This window comes from Procambarus clarkii, chromosome 3, assembly GCF_040958095.1.
Source record: "Procambarus clarkii isolate CNS0578487 chromosome 3, FALCON_Pclarkii_2.0, whole genome shotgun sequence".
In the NCBI taxonomy this organism is placed as follows: Eukaryota; Metazoa; Arthropoda; class Malacostraca; order Decapoda; family Cambaridae; genus Procambarus; species Procambarus clarkii.
This window is the reverse complement of record NC_091152.1, coordinates 56,786,540-56,805,512: the sequence shown is the minus strand read 5'-3', so window position 1 is coordinate 56,805,512 and position 18,973 is coordinate 56,786,540. Positions and strand designations below refer to the sequence as shown.

The 18,973-nt window shown below is 39.9% G+C and overlaps 1 protein-coding gene across 1 annotated transcript in view; it reads left to right on the top strand.

Moving 5' to 3' along the window:
* Positions 1-5,143: 5,143 nt before the first annotated feature.
* The window catches only part of LOC123760936 (zwei Ig domain protein zig-8-like), a 337,946-nt gene continuing 324,116 nt past the window's right edge, over positions 5,144-18,973 (top strand). The window contains exon 1 of the mRNA XM_069331978.1: positions 5,144-5,393. Within this exon, the coding sequence (XP_069188079.1) occupies positions 5,348-5,393 (46 nt within the window). The 5' untranslated portion in view covers positions 5,144-5,347. The remainder of the gene's footprint in view (positions 5,394-18,973) is intronic.

Genomic DNA, 18,973 nt, shown 5'->3' with positions numbered 1-18,973 from the left:
CAGATTTAGTCAATAGTGTTGGTATCTGTCGTTGCCAACAGTGTTGGGTTGTGTCGTAGCCAACAGTGTTCGGTTGTATCGTAGTCAACAGTGTTGGGTTGTGTCGTAGTCAACAGTGTTGGGTTGTGTCGTAGTCAACAGTGTTGGTATCTGTCGTAGCCAACAGTGTTGGGTTGTGTCGTAGTCAACAGTGTTGGTATCTGTCGTAGCCAACAGTGTTGAGTTGTGTCGTAGCCAACAGTGTTGGGTTGTGTTGTAGCTATCAGTGTAGGGTTGTGTCGTAGCCAACAGTGTTGGGTTGTGTCGTAGCCAACAGTGTTGGGTTGTGTCGTAGCCAACAGTGTTGGGTTGTGTCGTAGCCAACATTGTTGGGTTGTGTCGTAGCCAACAGTGTTGGGTTGTGTCGTAGCCAACAGTGTTGGGTTGTGTCGTAGCCAACAGTGTAGGGTTGTGTCGTAGCCAACAGTGTAGGGTTGTGTCGTAGCCAACAGTGTTGGGTTGTGTCGTAGCCAACAGTGTTGGGTTGTGTCTTAGCCAACAGTGTTGGGTTGTGTCGTAGCCAACAGTGTTGGGTTGTGTCGTAGCCAACAGTGTTGGGTTGTGTCGTAGCCAACAGTGTTGGGTTGTGTCGTAGCCAACAGTGTTGGGTTGTGTCGTAGCCAACAGTGTTGGGTTGTGTCGTAGCCAACAGTGTTGGGTTGTGTCGTAGCCAACAGTGTTGGGTTGTGTCGTAGTCAACAGTGTTGGGTTGTGTCGTAGCCACAATCAACCTTCAGTGCATGACAGTGTCAAGTCACCACTGGGCGCTAAAGCTGCACAATTATTCACTGTTGGCTGTTATTCACTAACAATCACCATGAGTCATATCCTGTATTTCCTGTCTTGTTCCTCCTTACTAAGCATATGTCATGGTCGTGTGTGGTCCACTCCCTAACATGCATACAATTATTATTTGATATTATTGTATGTATATATTATTATTTTAATATTTTAATTCCATTCGCTGTTCGTTGTTCAATTCGTTGTTCCATTCGCTCGGATGCGAATGGAACAACGTTCCATTCGCATCCGAGCAGGTTTTTAAATACATACTCTATAGATGTCACGTCTGTGACCGTAAAAAAAGACATGCTTTTCTGAAAAACTGTGTTTTTCATGTAAGGGAAATCTTCTAAACCTTTTTACCGATTGCTTTGAAATTTTGACACAACGTTGCATTCGAATAGGCGTGTCTTTTTATATACCTACTATATACATGCCTCACCTGTGATAGGAAAAAACATGCATTTTTTTTAAAAACAGCGCCATCTGTTGGACGTAAGAAAAACACACTCTGTAATCTCCGAAAGTTCTTCACCAATTGGTTTGAAATTTTGACACAACGTTGCATTCGAATAGGCGCATCTTTTTATATTCCTTCAATATAGATGCCACCCCTGTGACAGGTAAAAACATGCAGTTTTGAAAAACAGCGCCATCTGTTGCAAATAATAGCAACATACACACTATACTAAATATATCACGAATTCCATTTCAATGTTTCCGATTGCGTTGATAAATTTTACTTACATAGATTTCGATTTATTTTAATTTTTAGTGAATTATTTTGTGTGATATTGTGTTGGAATTGAGCTGTGTTGTTTATCATACCGTTCATTTCTTAAGTATAAGTATAGATGCAACACCTGTGACAGGTAAAACTATGCTTTTCTTACATGCAACAGCGCCATCTGTTGCATGTAAGAGCAACACACATGCTATACTAGATATGTTACAATTCCATTTCAATGTTTCTGATTGCATTGATAAATTCAATTTTCCTAGATTTCTTATTTATTTTCATTTTGATTAAATTATTTTTTGTGAATTGCGTTGGAATTCAGCTGTGTTGTTTACCAGACCGTTCATTTCGTGAGAATAGTTTCTTTTTATATTTTTTCATATTTTCATTTCATTTTTAACTGTTTTTCTTATATTTCAGTGATGGGAACATCAGATCACTTGATGTTCCCAATTTTCTGAAGGGAACATCAGACCATATGGGAAGGCATCGGACGAGGGGAGTGGGGCATGGTGGGGATGACGAGGGGACGGAAATGAGAGATGGTGGGGAGGACGAAGGGACAAGGGAGGGGGAAATGGTGGGGAAGGAAGAGAGGACGGGGGAGTTTGGGATGATGGGGACGAGGGGATGGGGGAAAGGAGAATGGTAGGGAGGACAAAGGGACGGGGGAGTGGGGAAAGGTTGGGAGGCCGAGGAGACGGGTGAGGGGAAAATGGTGGGGAGGACTGGGAGACAGGGAAGGTTGTTGTGGCTCAGCAACGCACGTGTTGCTGAGCCACAGCAACGCGTGGCCGGGTACTGCTAGTATGTATATATATATATATATATATATATATATATATATATATATATATATATATATATATATATATATATATATATATATTTCGTACCTAATAGCCAGAACGCACTTCTCAGCCTATTATGCAAGGCCCGATTTGCCTAATAAGCCAAGTTTTCATGAATTAATTGTTTTTTGACTACCTAACCTACCTATCCTAACCTAACCTAACTTTTTCGGCTACCTAACCTAACCTAACCTATAAAGATAGGTTAGGTTAGGTTAGGTAAGGTTGGTTAGGTTCGGTCATATATCTACGTTAATTTTAACTCCAATAAAATAAAATTGACTTCATACATAACGAAATGTGTTGCTTTATCATTTCATAAGAAAAAAATTAGAGAAAATATATTAATTCAGGAAAACTTGGCTTATTAGGCAAATCGGGCCTTGCATAGTAGGCTGAGAAGTGCGTTCTGGCTACTAGGTACGACATATATATATATATATATATATATATATATATATATATATATATATATATATATATATATATATATATATAAATATATATACTTTTTCTGAAAAAAAATGTTTTCCACGTGTTTTTCATATGAGGGAAATCTTCGAAACCTCTTTGCCAATTGCTTTGAAAATTTGACACAACGTTGCATTCGAATAGGCGCGTCATTTTATGTACCAACTGTATAGATGCCACCCTTGTGACAGGTAACGACATGCGTTTTTTAAAAACAGCGCCATCTGTTGCACATAATAGCAACATGCACGCTATACTAAATATGTCACGAATTCCATTTTAATGTTTCCGATTGTATTGATCAATTTTATTTTCATAGATTTTGATTTATTTTCTTTTTGATTTAATTATTTTGTGTGAATTGTGTTGAATTTAAGCAGTGTTGTTTACCATAACGTTCATTTCGTGAGTATAGTTTTTTTTTTAATATTTTCTATTCATTTTTAACTGTTTTTCTTATATTTCAGCGATGGGAACATCAGATCACTTGATGTTCCCAATTTTCTGATGGGAACATCAGACCATTCGGGAAGGCATCGGACGAGGGAGTGGGGAATGGTGGGGAGGACGAGGGGATGGAAGTGAGAGATGGTGGGGAGGACGAGGGGACGGAAGTGAGAGATGGTGGGAAGAACGAAGGGAAAAGGGAGGGGGTAATGGTGGGGAAGACAAAGGGACAGGGGAGTGGGTCATGGTGGGAAGGAAGAGGGGAAGGTGGAGTGGGGAATGGTGGGGAGGCCGAGGAGACGGGTGAAGGGGGAATGGTGGGGAGAACTGGGGGACATGGAAGGTTGTTGTGGCTCAGCAACGCACATGCGTAATATTATTTTATTTGGCGTCGAGGTTTCGTATTAAGGACAGTTCAGAAAGTCTGACGAATATATAAAATGATCCGGCCACTAAACTAACTATCACCTGCCAATTTAACGTGGCGGTGAACACTGGTGGCTGGGCGAGGCGCTGTGGTTAGCTCCGTCGTGTCATTTAGCAATATTGCTGTCGCTTCGTCTGCATGAAACCTGCGTGTGGGAATATTGCTCAAAAATACTAACAATATTGATAGTTTTGCCTGGAGTTGGGCAGTTTGTGCTGGCTGTCCCTTCGTCTATGGTCGTGGAGTAATTCTATATCACTAACGAGAGCCGCTGTATTCCCAGGTGCCTAAACGTAAGAGAATTCGGTAGAAATATAACTGTATTTTTGTGTTTGTCCGAGTAAAGGAAATTCTCAGAGGCGGATTTAATGATGAATTTATAGGATGAGTTGTGGTGGTGTGAGGTGGAGAGGTGGAGCGGTGTGGTGGAGGCACGAGTCAGTGTGGCTGCAGCCGTCGTGGTGGGAGGGTGTACAGCGCTCCGCTCCGTACCTGGACCAGCTGAGCCCAACAGCTTCTGGTGATACGACCGTTACTGATTGTTAATAAACGTCAACGCCTTCCTTCCCCCTCACGCTCGCGGGGTATTGACTCGCTGATAACAATGAGGATGAGATACAGCCTAACCTCAGAAACTTATGACGACAATTTAAAGTTTTATTTTACTAATAGGGAGAAACCCAATTTGGTAAAGTAATGATCAAGTGTTAAATAGAATAATTAATTAACGTGATTTAGCATCCAAACACTGATGATAATCATTCTCAGCTTATTACCTGGTGTTGTATTTGTCTATTGTATTCAGTAAACAGACTGTTGTAGTTACGTAGTCAAGAATTGACTTGTTTACTCGTGAGTAATATTCATCTCTGAAACAATTGATCAACTCTACAGAAACCCTTGAGAGCAAGAGATATTGACCTTTAATTAGATATCAAAACTGAACGTTTGGATCTTAGGAAATTTCTCCTACTAAAGGTGGTGCGGCGAGTGGATGGTCAGTCCTGGTGTAACCAAGTCCTGTTGAAAGTGGCTAGCCAGTAAGGACTCCGAGTCTGACATTAAATAGTAAAAACCCCGACCGCCTGGACCCCCTCTCTGACCCCCTAAGCAGTGTCGACCCCCTCTCTAACCCCCTAAGCAGTGTCGACCCCCTCTCTGACCCCCTAAGCAGTGACGACCCCCTCTCTGACCCCCTAAGCAGTGACGACCCCCTAAGCAGTGACGACCCCCTCTCTGACCCCCTAAGCAGTGACGACCCCCTCTCTGACCCCCTAAGCAGTGACGACCCCCTCTCTGACCCCCTAAGCAGTGACGACCCCCTCTCTGACCCCCTAAGCAGTGTCGACCCCCTCTCTGACCCCCTAAGCAGTGACGACCCCCTCTCTGACCCCCTGAGCAGTGTCGACCCCCTCTCTGACCCCCTAAGCAGTGACGACCCCCTCTCTGACCCCAGGCCAGGTTGACCTAACACAGAGAGAGAGGGGTCAGTGGCGGGAGGCAGACAGTGCTTGATAGTGGCCATCATCGGAAAATCCTTTCATCGTAAACAAAAAAAAGTGGAGCAAAACAACTGTTGGTGTTGGCATCATGTATGCCCTTCTGTTGGCACTCTTCCTCGCCACCACTACACCAGGTAAGACCCAGATGACAGGTTTTATCCACATTCATGCCAAATTAATCGTGCCAAAATTGTAACATAAGTTCTTTGTTTACCTTTCCTTCAAAGTCATCAAAATCGCATGATGGCATTTTTCCTTCTATCAAAGGCAGTTGGTATCGTGTGTAGAAGATATGAATGTTTTACGAAATTGTTGAAAAACTCGTGTATTTGCGGATTTTTTTTTTCCTAACTAATTATTGTAAAAGTGTGTTAATTTTTCTAAATAAGACCCATCGTTTTTTAATTGTAGAAAGTAAATGGAAATTTGATGAAGTTCGTGTTTAAAACTGATTTATATTAACAGAAGGATATTATATATGTAGTGAAAGAATATCTAGATTTAAATAAAGGAGGAATATCTACATTCAGTGATACCTCAGAAAATATATTTTTTACATGTTAAACTTTTTTGTAACTAGGATCGTTATTTTCACATTAGACGCGCGTCAGGACGAAAGACCAACAGTGCTGGTCACTGTTGTAGGCAACAGTGTTGCAGGGGACACTGTTGTAGGCGAGAGGTCACTGTTGGTGACCTGTTGTCTACAGAAATAGTCTGGGTCAAAAATATCCAACAGTGTAATATGTCTTCATGATGTTCCAGTGTCCTGTGGTATCCTAAAGGGAGGGTACCACAGGGCTCCCTTAACCCTGGGTTAAGGGAGCCAGTGGCTGAGCGGATCCTGTGGTCCCGGGTTCGATCTCGCGCGCCGGGGAAAAACGATGGGCAGAGTTTCTTTCACCCTGATGCCCCTGTTACCTAGCAGTAAAATGGGTACCTGGGTGTTAGTCACTTGTCAAGGCTGCTTCTTGGGGGTGGAAGCCTGGTCGAGGACCGGGCCGCGGGGACACTAAACCCCGAAATCATCTCAAGATATACCCTGGATTACTGTGTGGTACCCTGGATTACTGTGTGATACCCTGGGTTACTGTGTGGTACCCTGGGTTACTGTATGGTACCCTGGGTTACTGTGTGGTACCCTGGGTTACTGTGTGGTACCCTGGGTTACTGTATGGTACCCTGGGTTACTGTATGGTACCCTGGGTTACTGCATGGTACCCTGGGTTACTGCATGGTACCCTGGGTTACTGTGTGGTACCCTGGGTTACTGTATGGTACCCTGGGTTACTGCATGGTACCCTGGGATAGTGCATGGTGCCCTGGGTTACTGCATGGTACCCTAGGTTACTGTATGGTACCCTGGGTTACTGCATGGTACCCTGGGTTACTGCATGGTACCCTGGGATAGTGCATGGTACCCTGGGTTACTGTATGGTACCCTGGGTTACTGTATGGTACCCTGGGTTACTGCGTGGTACCCTGGGTTACTGCATGGTACCCTGGGTTACTACATGGTACCCTGGGTTACTGCATGGTACCCTGTTTTTCTGCATGGTACCCTGGGGTACTACATGGTACCCAGGGTGACTGCATGGTACCCTGGGACACTGTATGGTACCCTGCGGTACTTCATGGTTCAGCTATTATCACGGAAACTCGAAACATTTAAAAGCATTTGACAATAATTGGGGGAAATACCAAAGTGCCTGAGAAAGGCGCCGTTTAACTGTAAATATAGAAAATGGGATGCGGGGGAAAATCTGTTATTCGTGTACTCACCTAGTTGTACTCGCCTAGTTGTGCTTGCGGGGGTTGAGCTCTAGCTCTTTGGTCCTGCCTCTCAACCGTCAGTCAACAGGTGTACAGGTTCCTGAGCCTATTGGGCTCTATCATATCTACACTTGAAACTGTGTATGGAGTCAGCCTCCACCACATTGCTTCCTAATGCATTCCCTTTGTCAACCACTCTGACACTAAAAAAGTTCTTTCTAATATCTCTGTGGCTCATTTGGGCACTCAGTTTCCACCTGTGTCCCCTAGTGCGTGTGCCCCTTGTGTTAAATAGCCTGTCTTTATCAACCCTGTCCATTCCCTTGAGAATCTTGAATGTGGTGATCATGTCCCCCCTAACTCTTCTGTCTTCCAACGAAGTGAGGTTAAATTCCCGTAGTCTCTCCTCGTAGCTCATACCTCTCAGCTCGGGTACTAGTCTCGTGGCAAACCTTTGAACCTTTTCCAGTTTAGTCTTATGTTTGACTAGATATGGACTCCATGCTGGAGCCGCATACTCCAGGATTGGTCTGACATATGTGGTATATAATGTTCTGAAAGATTCCTTACACAAGTTTCTAAAGGCCGTTCTTATGTTAGCCAACCTGGCATATACTGCTGATGTTATCCTCTTGATATGAGCTTCAGGGGACAGGTCTGGCGTGATATCAACCCCCAGGTCTTTCTCTCTCTCTGACTCTTGAAGTATTTCATCTCCCAAGTGATACATTGTATCTGGTCTCCTGCTTCCTACCCCTATCTTCATTACATTACATTTGCTTGGGTTAACATCCATTTGTTCGACCATTCCTGCAGCTTGTCCAGGTCTTCTTGAAGTCTCAAGCTGTCCTCCTCTGTCTTAATCCTTCTCATAATTTTGGCGTCGTCAGCAAACATTGAGAGGAATGAGTCTATACCCTCCGGGAGATCATTTACGTATATCAGAAACAGGATAGGTCCAAGCACAGAGCCCTGTGGGACTCCACTGGTGACTTCACGCCATTCTGAGGTCTCACCCCTCACTATAACTCTCTGCTTCCTATTGCTTAGGTACTCCCTTATCCACTGGAGCGCCCTACCAGTTACTCCTGCCTGTTTCTCCAGCTTATGCATCAACCTTTTATGGGGTACTGTGTCAAAGGCTTTCCGACAGTCCAAAAAAATGCAGTCCGCCCATCCTTCTCTTTCTTGCTTAATCTTTGTCACCTGATCATAGAATTCTATCAAGCCTGTAAGGCAAGATTTACCCTCCCTGAACCCATGTTGATGGGTTGTCACGAAGTCTCTTCTCTCCAGATGAGTTACTAGGTTTTTTCTCACAATCTTCTCCATCACCTTGCATGGTATACAAGTTAAGGACACTGGCCTGTAGTTCAGTGCCTCTTGTCTGTCACCCTTTTTAAATATTGGTACTACATTAGCAGTCTTCCATACTTCTGGTAGGTCTCCCGTTTCCTGTAACCTACTATACACTATGGAGAGTGGCAAGCAAAGTGCCCCTGCACACTCTTTCAATACCCATGGTGAGATTCCATCCGGCCCAACAGCTTTTCTCACATCCAGCTCCAATAGGTGTTTCTTGACCTCATCTCTTGTAATTTCGAACCTTTCCAAGGTCACCTGGTTTGCTGCCACCTCTCCTAGCGCCGTGACTTCTCCCTGTTCTATTGTAAAGACCTCCTGGAACCTTTTGTTGAGTTCTTCACACACCTCTTTGTCATTCTCTGTGTACCTGTCCTCGCCCACCCTAAGTTTCATCACCTGTTCCTTCACTGTTGTCTTCCTCCTGATGTGACTGTGTAGTAGCTTTGGTTCGGTCTTGGCTTTATTAGCTATATCATTTTCATACCTTTTCTCAGCTGCTCTTCTCACACTAACATACTCGTTCCTGGTTCTCTGGTATCTCTCTCTACTTTCTGGTGTTCTGTTATTACGGAAGTTCCTCCATGCCCTTTTGTTCAGCTCCTTTGCTTTCATACATTCCCTATTAAACCACGGATTCTTCCTTTGCTTCTCTGTTTTTTCCTGTTGGGCTGGGACAAACCTGCTTACAGCCTCCTGACATTTTTGGGTGACATAGTCCATCATGTCTTGTACGGACTTGGTTCCGAGTTCTGTGTCCCAATGTATATCCCATAGGAATTTATTCATCTCCTCATAGTTTCCCTTTCGGTACGCCAGCCCTTTGTTTCCCAGTTCTTTTTTGGGGGTGATAATTCTTAGCTCAACCAGGTACTCAAAGCTCAATACACTATGATCACTCATTCCCAAGGGGGCTTCCAACTTAACTTCCCTTATATCCGACTCATTTTGGGTAAATATCAGATCAAGCAAGGCTGGTTCATCCCCTCCTCTCATTCTTGTCGGTCCCTTGACGTGTTGACTTAGAAAGTTTCTTGTTGCCACATCCAGCAGCTTAGCTCTCCATGTGTCTGGGCCTCCATGTGGGTCTCTGTTCCCCCAATCTATCTTTCCATGGTTGAAGTCTCCCAAGATTAGTAGCCTGGCTCCGTTCCTGCTAACCACAGAAGCTGCTCTCTCTATTATATTGATCGTGTGTGAGGATGAAGGTGAGAGAGGGAGCAGCACCCGACATGAACTAGGAGGAGCGACGACCGGAGTTGTGCAGCTATTGGTGAACACGGATCACCAGTTAGGAGTGAAGGGAGGACGCTACTGGTGGAGGTTTGTGGTGAACTGTTGAGCAATACTGCAGGATGTTGTGCACCGCTAGGTACCGGGGTGTACTGAGCGGTGCTGTGCAACACTAGGTACCGGGGTGTACTGAGCGGGGCTGTGCAACACTAGGTACCGGGGTGTACTGAGCGTGGCTGTGCAACACTAGGTACTGGGGTGTATTGAGCGGTGCTGTGCAACACTAGGTACCGGAGTGTACTGAGCGGGGCTGTGCAACACTAGGTACCGGGGTGTACTGAGCGTGGCTGTGCAACACTAGGTACTGGGGTGTATTGAGCGGTGCTGTGCAACACTAGGTACCGGGGTGTACTGAGCGTGGCTGTGTAACACTAGGTACCGGGGTGTACTGAGCGGGGCTGTGCAACACTAGGTACCGGGGTGTACTGAGCGTGGCTGTGTAACACTAGGTACCGGGGTGTACTGAGCGGGGCTGTGCAACACTAGGTACCGGGGTGTACTGAGCGGTGCTGTGTAACACTAGGTACCGGGGTGTACTGAGCGGTGCTGTGCAACACTAGGTACCGGGGTGTACTGAGCGTGGCTGTGTAACACTAGGTACCGGGGTGTACTGAGCCGGGCTGTGCAACACTTTGTACCGGGGTGTACTGAGCGGTGCTGTGTAACACTAGAGTAGTAGGGTTGACACGCCACAGGGGATTTTTTTTTTTGGGGCGAGGACCCCTGTGGACTTGACACGCCACAGGGGATTTTTTTTTTCTGTGGGAAAAAATCCCGTGTAGCGCTTGGGGGGTTTCAGGTGAATTTGCAAAATCCCCTGTAGCGCTTTAGGGTTTTCAGGTGAATTTGGGGAGTCACAGATTTGGAATTAAGGAATTCTTATGAGGAAAATAATTTCTGAGTTTTTAGAAGTTTGTTAAGGTTTCTTATGATGAAAATAAGTAGGAAAATCTTAATGAAAAGTTTTAGAAAAAATCGTGTTTGTGTCACAGCATTTCCAGGTAAACTCTATGGACAATCTTTGCCCGTTTTCAATCACACATTTTCAAAGAGCATTTTCAGAGAATATTGTCTTAGACGTTTTGTTAAGGAAAACGTACAACTTAGCCATAACATTTAGTTTTATATCCATTTACGGCTATTTCACCTGTAAAGACCAAAATTGAACAGAGCCCAGTTTTAAGCTCATATTTCATCAGAGTCCAGTTTATACCTAAAAATGAACAGAGTCTACTTTGAGAGCAAAATTAGCCAGAGACAGTTTTAGCTCATATTTCATCAGAGTCCTGTAATCTGCGAAAATTTGACAGAGTCCATTTTATACCCAATTTTCGTCAGAGTCTACTTTGTGAGCAAAATTAGTCAGAGACAGTATTTAGCTCATATTTCATCAGAGTCCAATTATCAACAGAAATTCGCCAGAGTCTACTTTGAGATCAAAATTAGTCAGAGACAGTTTTAGCTCATATTTCATCAGAGACCATTTTATACCTAAAAATGAACAGAGTCCACTTTGTGAGCAAAATTAGTCAGAGGCAGTTTTTAGCTCATATTTCATCAGAGTCCAGTTTATGCTCAAATTCGCCAGAGTCTACTTTGAGAGCAAAATTCGTCAGATACAGTTTTAAGCTCATATTTCATCAGAGTCCAATTATCAACAGAAATTCGCCAGAGTCTACTTTGAGAGCAAAATTCGTCAGAGACAGTTTTAAGCTCAAATTTCATCAGAGTCCAGTTTATACCGAAAATTCGCCAGAGTCTACTTTGTGCCAAAATATTCAGAGTCCAGTTCATGATCGAAATTAATCAGAGTCCAATTAAAGACCCAAATTTGACAGAGACCACATTTTCGCTACTAGCAGTCCAATCCCCCTGAAATTTTAAACAGTCATATTTCAGACGTAGTAAATAAGATCAAGTCAGTTACTGAGCTCCAGCTCTTGTCCCCCACCCTCTTCCACCCTCAAGTCTTTGTAAATAAACCATCAATTTCCCCTAAATTTTTACCCTCTGTATTTCAGACATAGTAAATATGATGAAAACAATTATAAAACTCTAGCTCTTGTCCTCTGTCCAAGTTCACTCCGGTAAATTCATTACTATCAGTCCAAATCCCCCTGAGATTTAAACACTCAACTACATTTTCAGACATAGTAAATAAGATCAAGTCAGTTACCGAGCTCCAGCTCTTGTCCCCCTGTATTTGCATATTTTCTCTATATTCAGCTGTGTTCTTCACATTTAGTCCATGTTTTCTGTGGTCACTCCATGTTCTTCAAATGTTCACACAGTCCCATTCAGTTCATATTTTCACAAGTATCTCCATTTTTTCTGTAATCTTTCTCTTAGTCTCATTACTTTCTCTACAAATTCTAGTCATATTTTCTATGTTTTCATGTTCATCACATGTTCTCTTTACAACTTTTATACTCAATATTCATGCTAACTTCCATATGTTGTGTTCTTTGTCAATATTCATGTTCCTCTACAAGTTCATGTTCCTCACAAGATCACTTCGTTTTTCACCTTCACTTACATGTTTTCTACATTCTTTGTCATATTCTCCATGTTCTTCACAAGTCCATTATTCATTCTTTGTATTCCCTATTCTCCTTATCATGTTTTCATGTTCACTGTATTCATCAACTTTTCTTACATATGTTCTTTGCCATGTTCCCCATATGTTCTCTGGGTTTTTCCCCCTACATGTTATCTAACGTTCCTTAACTAAAAAATCTTTCACCAATCAACTAAAACATAGTCACTTTCGTCATTTCTCAACTAAACTTATTATCCAGTCAACTAAAAATAGTCAGAAATAACCTCGTTCAACACTGTTCTTAACTAAAACAACCTTTCTCTTAGCTAAAAATTGTCAAAGGAAACTTTTTTCAGCACTTTCTTAACAGGCGCTATGTTTCATCAAGAAAAAATTGTCAAAGGAAACTTTCCAAAACTGTTCATAACTAGCTTTTATCCATCGTCAATCAACTAAAAATAATAACTTTCATCATTTCTTAACTAAACATATTCCCCATTCATCAGAAAATAACCGTGTTCATCATGTTTCATTGTCATTTCATAACTAAAATTATCTGCCAATCATCAGAAAAAGTCATGTTCATCATGTTTTGGCTTTTGCTCAACTAAAAGTATTCATCGGTCAACTAAAAATAGTTACTTCATCATGTTTCCTTGTCATTTCTTAACTGAAATATCACTTCTCTCATCTGAAAATAGTCAGGATTAACCTCATTCAACACCGTTCTTAACTAAAACAGCCTTTCGCTTAGCTAAAAATTGTCAAAGGAATCTTTTCAGCACTGTTCATAACTAACTTTATCCATAGTCAAGTAAGAAAATATAGTCAAAGATATCTATCATCGTCGTTCTTAACTGGCATTATACTTTGTGGAGCACTAAAATAGTCACTGTCGTCATATTTTGTCTTTTTCCTCAACTAAAGAGTCAAATGTAACTTTTTTCAGCACTTTCGTAAAAATTATATGTCGTTAAGTAAGAAAAATAGTCAAAGGTGCTCTCCGTAACACCAAAGTTACTCTTCGAGATAACAAAAAGACGCTCTCAAACACTCAAAAATTTACTCGCATCCTCAAAGTTATTCTCAGAGTCATCAAAAAGTTAATCTCAGTCATCAAAATGCTATTCTCCAAGTAGCTTTTCATTCATCAGAGAACTTTCTAAGACATCTTCGTTCATTAAAGTTAATCTCAGAGGCATAAAAGTTATTCTCGGAGCTATCAAAAAGTTAATCTCTAAAACAACAAAAGTTAATCTCTGTCATCAAAGTTGATCTGCAAGATATCTTCGAGTCATCAAAGTTACTTTTCATTACATCAAAGACGCATTCAAATACTACCCATGTTCTCAGAAGTCATTCTCAAACTCATCAAAGTTATTCAAAGAGCTAACAAAAGTTATTCTCAGAGTCACCTTCGTTCTTCAGAGAAACTTTCCAAAACATCTTTGTTCATCAAAGTTATTCTCAGAGTTAACAAAGGTAATCTCTAACTCACTCTCAGTCATCAAAGTTAATCCAAGAGACGTCAAAGTTAATCCAAGACATCATCTTTCATCAAAGATATTCTCTCTAAGCCATCAATGTTCTTCTCTAAGACATAAAAGTTATTCTCTATGTCAACAAAAGTTATTCTCTGAGCTAACAAAATACTACTCATGTTCTCAAAGACATTCTCCAATTCATCAATGTTGTTTCAAAGACATCAAAGTTAATCTCAGAGTTATCCAAAGACATTCTCAAAGTCATCTAAAGTTATTCTCTAAGACATCAAAGTTATTCTAAGAGTTATCAAAAGTTATTCTCAGTCATGTTATGTTATTCTCTAACTCTCTTCCATTCATCAAAGACATTCTCTAAGCCCTCAAAGTTATTCTCTAAGACAACAAAGTTATTCTTCGAAACATAAAATTTGCTCTGTAAGATATCTTCGTTCATCAAACTTATTCTCCGAGATATCTAAAGTTATTCTCAGAACAATCAAAAGTTATTATAAGACAACAAAAGTTATTCTCAGAGCTACCCAAAGCTATTCTCAGAGTCACCTTCGTTCGTCAGAGAAACTTTCAAAACATCTTTGTTCAACAAACTTGTTTTCAAAGTCATCAAAAGTTAATCTAAGACATCTGCTTTCATCAAAGTTATTTTCAGAGACATCTAAAGTTATTATGTAAGACATAAAAGTTATTCTCAGAGACATCAAATGTTATTCTCGAAGTCATCAAAGATATTTTCAGAGACATCTAAAGTTAATTTCTATGTTATAAAGTTATTCTCAGAGACATCTAAAGTTAATCTTGGTCATCAAAGTTGTTCTCTAAACATCAATGTTGTTCTCCAAGACATCAAAGATGTTCTCAAAATCATAAAAGTTATTCCCAGAGCTATCAAAGTTATTCTCAAAGTCATCAAAGTTATTCAAAGAGCTAACAAAAGTTATTCTCTAAGTAACCTTTCGTTCATCAGAGAAGCTTTCTAAGACATCTTCGTTCATCAATGTTGATCTCTAAGTCACCTTGGTTCATCAAAGAAACTCTCCTTCTTCCATCAAGTTATACTTTAAGACAACATTGTTGTTCTCTAAGACATCTTCAGGCATAAAATTTCTCCCCAAATGTAACTAGTTCAGCTTTTCATATCAAACTTACACTTCTGTTAAATATATTTTCTTAGACATTTTACCTTTTAAACTGTTCTCTGAACTACACTGTTCAAACCTACGTAACCTATCCTCTCCACCCAATGTTACTTAGTTAACGTAACGTTCCTAAACCTAACTTTACCTATCCTATCCTAACATAACTTACCTTACCTTACATACCTTTCCTAACTTAACCTGCTTAACCTATCTTACCTAACTTTACCTATATTACCTTACCATACCTTACCTATCTTACCTGACTTTACCTATCTTACCTAACTTAACCTGCATAACCTAACTTTACCTATGTTACCTTACCTACCTTACCTATCTTACCTAACCTAACCTATCCTAACATACCTTACCTTACCTTCCCTATCTTACCTAACTTTACCTATCCTAACATAACTTACCTTACCTTACATACCTTTCCTAACTTAACCTGCTTAACCTATCTTACCTAACTTTACCTATATTACCTTACCATACCTTACCTATCTTACCTGACTTTACCTATCTTACCTAACTTAACCTGCATAACCTAACTTTACCTATCTTACCTGACTTTACCTATCTTACCTAACTTAACCTGCATAACCTAACTTTACCTATGTTACCTTACCTACCTTACCTATCTTACCTAACCTAACCTATCCTAACATACCTTACCTTACCTTCCCTATCTTACCTAACTTTACCTATCCTAACATAACTTACCTTACCTTCCCTATCTTACCTAACTTTACCTATCCTAACATAACTTACCTATCTTACCTAACCTAACCTAACTTTACCTATGTTACCTTACCTTACCTTACCTATCTTACCTAACTTAACCTGCATAACCTAACTTTACCTATGTTACCTTACCTTACCTTACCTATCTTACCTATCCTAACGTAACCTAACTTGCTTTACCTAACTTAATCTTACATTCCCAAACTGATGTATCCTAACTTATCTAGTCAAACCAGACATGATCTAACTTACATAAGTAATCCTTCTTGTCTTTTGTGTTTCGTCAATCATTGTCTCATATTCATTTACTCATTTCATTAGTTAATTTCTCAAATGGTCACTTATGCATTTCAAGTGCTATTTGTTAGAGATTGGATATTTAAGCATTTCAAAGAATTTTTGTTATATATGGGCATTTACTCATTTCAAGGGATAATTTCTCAAATGGACGTTTTTGCATTTCAAGTGTTATTTGTTTAAGATTGGGTGTTTAACCATTTCAAAGGATTTTTGTTATATATGGGAACTTACTCGTTTCAAGGGCTAATTTCTCAAATGGTCATTTTTGCAGATCAAGGGTTATTTGTTAAAGATCAACAAGTTGCCCATAAGTTGTATTTATTATGTTTATCATTTATTCTTATTCCCCAACCCCTTAACCTAACCTCTTGTAATCGTAGTGTATTTGGTAGGTTCTATCATATGTTCTTATTCCCCAACCCCTTAACCTAACCTCTTGTATTCGTAGTGTATTTGGTAGGTTCTATCATATGTTCTTATTCCCCAACCCTTTAACCTAACCTTTCAGATGTAGTTTATTGTGTTTTTAACGTATTTGTTGAATATATTATCCTTTTCCTAACCTTTTTACCCAAACCTTCTTTCCTTCTTTACTTTGTTTTCACATATAAGTTCATTCTTTATCATAGTAATAATAAAAATTACAATAGTAAAGAATCAGATCTACTAAGACTTGAAATTGAGAAACAAGAGCTCAAGGGAGTGAGAGCATGAAAGAAGAGCAAGGAGTAAGAGAGAGGGTGCGGAAGAAAATGGGACCAAAGAAGAGAGAATGAGAGAGAGAGTGTGGGCATGGGAGCACTAAGACTTGAATTGAGAAAAAGAAAAACTAAGTGAATGAGAATGAGGGTGTGAGAATGGGAGCAATAAGACTTGAATTTGAGAAACAAGAGAGCATTTGAGCAAATGAGGGAGAGAGAGGGGGAGGAAGAGAGAGAATAAGGGAGAGAGATAGAAAAGGAGGGCTAGAAGGAGTAGGAGAATCAAAGTAAAGAAGGAAAGAAGGTTAAGTGGGATGGTGGGTTTGGGTAAAAATATACAAAAAAGGAGAAACAAAACTACATCTGAAAGGTTAGGAAAAGGATAATATATTCAACAAACTACATCTGAAAGGTTAGGTTAAAGGGTTGGGGAATAAGAACATAAGATAGAACCTACTAAATACACTAAGATTACAAGAGGTTAGGTTAAGGGGTTGGTGAATAAGAACATATGATAACAAACATAATAAATACAACTTATGGGCAACTTGATGAACTTTAACAAATAACCCTTGATCTGCAAAAATGACCATTTGAGAAATTAGCCCTTGAAACGAGTAAGTTCCCATATATAACAAAAAATCCTTTGAAATGGTTAAATACCCAATCTTAAACAAATAACACTTGAAATGCAAAAACGTCCATTTGAGAAATTATCCCTTGAAATGAGTAAATGCCCATATATAACAAAAATTCTTTGAAATGCTTAAATAACCAATCTCTAACAAATAGCACATGAAATGCATAAGTGACCATTTGAGAAATTAACTAATGAAATGAGTAAATGAATATGAGACAATGATTGACGAAACACAAAAGACAAGAAGGATTACTTATGTAAGTTAGATCATGTCTGGTTTGACTAGATTAGTTAGGATACATCAGTTTGGGAATGTAAGATTAAGTTAGGTAAAGCAAGTTAGGTTACGTTAGGATAGGTAAGATAGGTAAGGTAAGGTAAGGTAACATAGGTAAAGTTAGGTTATGCAGGTTAAGTTAGGTAAGATAGGTAAGGTAAGGTAAGGTAACATAGGTAAAGTTAGGTTAGGTTAGGTAAGATAGGTAAGTTATGTTAGGATAGGTAAAGTTAGGTAAGATAGGGAAGGTAAGGTAAGTTATGTTAGGATAGGTAAAGTTAGGTAAGATAGGGAAGGTAAGGTAAGGTATGTTAGGATAGGTTAGGTTAGGTAAGATAGGTAAGGTAGGTAAGGTAACATAGGTAAAGTTAGGTTATGCAGGTTAAGTTAGGTAAGATAGGTAAAGTCAGGTAAGATAGGTAAGGTATGGTAAGGTAATATAGGTAAAGTTAGGTAAGATAGGTTAAGCAGGTTAAGTTAGGAAAGGTATGTAAGGTAAGGTAAGTTATGTTAGGATAGGTAAAGTTAGGTAAGATAGGGAAGGTAAGGTAAGGTATGTTAGGATAGGTTAGGTTAGGTAAGATAGGTAAGGTAGGTAAGGTAACATAGGTAAAGTTAGGTTATGCAGGTTAAGTTAGGTAAGATAGGTAAAGTCAGGTAAGATAGGTAAGGTATGGTAAGGTAATATAGGTAAAGTTAGGTAAGATAGGTTAAGCAGGTTAAGTTAGGAAAGGTATGTAAGGTAAGGTAAGTTATGTTAGGATAGGATAGGTAAAGTTAGGTTTAGGAACGTTACGTTAACTAAGTAACATTGGGTGGAGAGGATAGGTTACGTAGGTTTGAACAGTGTAGTTCAGAGAACAGTTTAAAAGGTAAAATGTCTAAGAAAATATATTTAACAGAAGTGTAAGTTTGATATGAAAAGCTGAACTAGTTACATTTGGGGAGAAATTTTATGCCTGAAGATGTCTTAGAGAACAACAATGTTGTCTTAAAGTATAACTTGATGGAAGAAGGAGAGTTTCTTTGATGAACCAAGGTGACTTAGAGATCAACATTGATGAACGAAGATGTCTTAGAAAGCTTCTCTGATGAACGAAAGGTTACTTAGAGAATAACTTTTGTTAGCTCTTTGAATAACTTTGATGACTTTGAGAATAACTTTGATAGCTCTGGGAATAACTTTTATGATTTTGAGAACATCTTTGATGTCTTGGAGAACAACATTGATGTTTAGAGAACAACTTTGATGACCAAGATTAACTTTAGATGTCTCTGAGAATAACTTTATAACATAGAAATTAACTTTAGATGTCTCTGAAAATATCTTTGATGACTTCGAGAATAACATTTGATGTCTCTGAGAATAACTTTTATGTCTTACATAATAACTTTAGATGTCTCTGAAAATAACTTTGATGAAAGCAGATGTCTTAGATTAACTTTTGAT